The sequence below is a fragment of the Hylobates moloch genome, unplaced genomic scaffold (assembly GCF_009828535.3).
Source record: "Hylobates moloch isolate HMO894 unplaced genomic scaffold, HMol_V3 SCAFFOLD_12, whole genome shotgun sequence".
NCBI lineage: Eukaryota > Metazoa > Chordata > Mammalia > Primates > Hylobatidae > Hylobates > Hylobates moloch.
In genome coordinates, this window is record NW_026652287.1 from 34,879,513 (window position 1) to 34,881,066 (window position 1,554).

The window sequence follows — 1,554 nt, forward strand, 5'->3', positions numbered from 1 at the left end:
TCCTACCTCCTGGCTCCCTGAGACACGCCCCCCCTCAACAAATCCCAGTCCCCTGTCACCTTGTGCTGTGTCTGAGGGTGAGACAAGGTGAGGGGGCTCTTTCTGTCTCCATCATCATTCCCAAGTGGCCGCTAGCCTCAAGCCCACGTGAAGGGTAGGAGGCTAATGGCAGGAAGCTAGCTGTGAGTTTTGGAGCAGATACATGTCCAAGAAAGAATCTTGAGCAAGAACCTCAGAGATCACTATCAGTCCAGGAAATGTCACCAGATGTGGGCCCTAATAGGCCCCAGGGGCTGCAGGCTTGGGGGATAAGGAGGAGGCGGGTGCCAGGGAGATCTTTCCACAAGGCCATTCCAATTCTCCTCTGCCCTCCTTGTGCTAATGAAATTTGTTAAGAGATACAAAACACTTAAAACTTCTTGCGGCCGGGCTCGGTGGCTCACACCTGTGATCCCAGCACTTTGGGAGGCCAAGGCGGGTGGATTACCTGAGACAAGGAGTTCAAGACCAGCCTGGCCAACATGGCGAAACCCTGTCTCTACTAAAAATACAAAAATTAGCCTGACGTCTTGGTGGGTGCCTGTAATCCCAGCTACTTCGGAGGCCGAGGTAGGAGAATTGCTTGAACCTCAGAGATGGAGGTTGCAGCCAGTCAAGATTGAGCTACTGCACTCCCGCCTGGGTGACAGAGTGAGATTCATCAAAAACAAAAACAGAACAAAACAAAAAAAAACTTCTTGGCACATAGTAGGTTCTCAAGCATTGTTAGCTCTCATTATTAATACTGCTATAGTCCTGCTTCAGTTAACATCAGGAATAAATTCTGAGACATGCGTCCTTAGGTGATTTCATCATTGTACAGATACCATAGAGCGTGCTTACACAAACCTAGGTGGGAGAGTCTGCTACTCACCTGTGCCAGATGAACTAGCACAGGGGTCTAGGCCATAGCCCAAATGGGACCATCTATGAATTTTTTGAGACGGAGTCCCACTCTGTCACCCACACTGATGTGCAATGGCACAATCTCAACTCACTGCAACCTCTGCCTCCCAGGTTCAAGTGATTCTTCTGCCTCAGCCTCCCGAGTAGCTGGGATTACAGGCATGCACCACCACAACTGGATAATTTTTATATTTTTAGTAGAGATGGCTTCTCACTCTGTTGGCCATGCTGGTCTCAAACCCCTGACCTCCAGTGATCCGTCCACCTCGGCCTCACAAAGTGCTGTAATCCCAGCTACTGGGAAGGCTAAGGCAAAAGAATCACTTCAACCCAGGAGGCAGAGAGTGCAGTGAGCCGAGATCACACCATTACACTCCTGCCTGGGTGACAGAGCAAGACTCCATCTCAGAAAAAGAAAAACGTAAGACACAAACACACACATCAGCCTAGGCCTACGCAGGGTCAGGATCATCACCGTCACTGTCTTCCACCTCCACGTTTTATCCCACTGGCAGGTCTTCAGGGACAATAACGCCCTTGGAGCTGTCATCTCCTAGGATAACAATGCTTTCTTCTGGACGCCTCCTGAAGGAGCTGCCTGAGGCTGTT

General features: G+C 50.2%; 1 protein-coding gene across 1 annotated transcript in view; it reads right to left on the reverse strand.

Annotated features, from left to right (window-relative positions):
• Nucleotides 1–276: 276 nt before the first annotated feature.
• LOC116479472 (probable G-protein coupled receptor 32) overlaps nucleotides 277–1,554 on the reverse strand; it is a 2,069-nt gene continuing 791 nt past the window's right edge. The window contains exon 2 of the mRNA XM_032171559.1: nucleotides 277–300. Within this exon, the coding sequence (XP_032027450.1) occupies nucleotides 277–300 (24 nt within the window). The remainder of the gene's footprint in view (nucleotides 301–1,554) is intronic.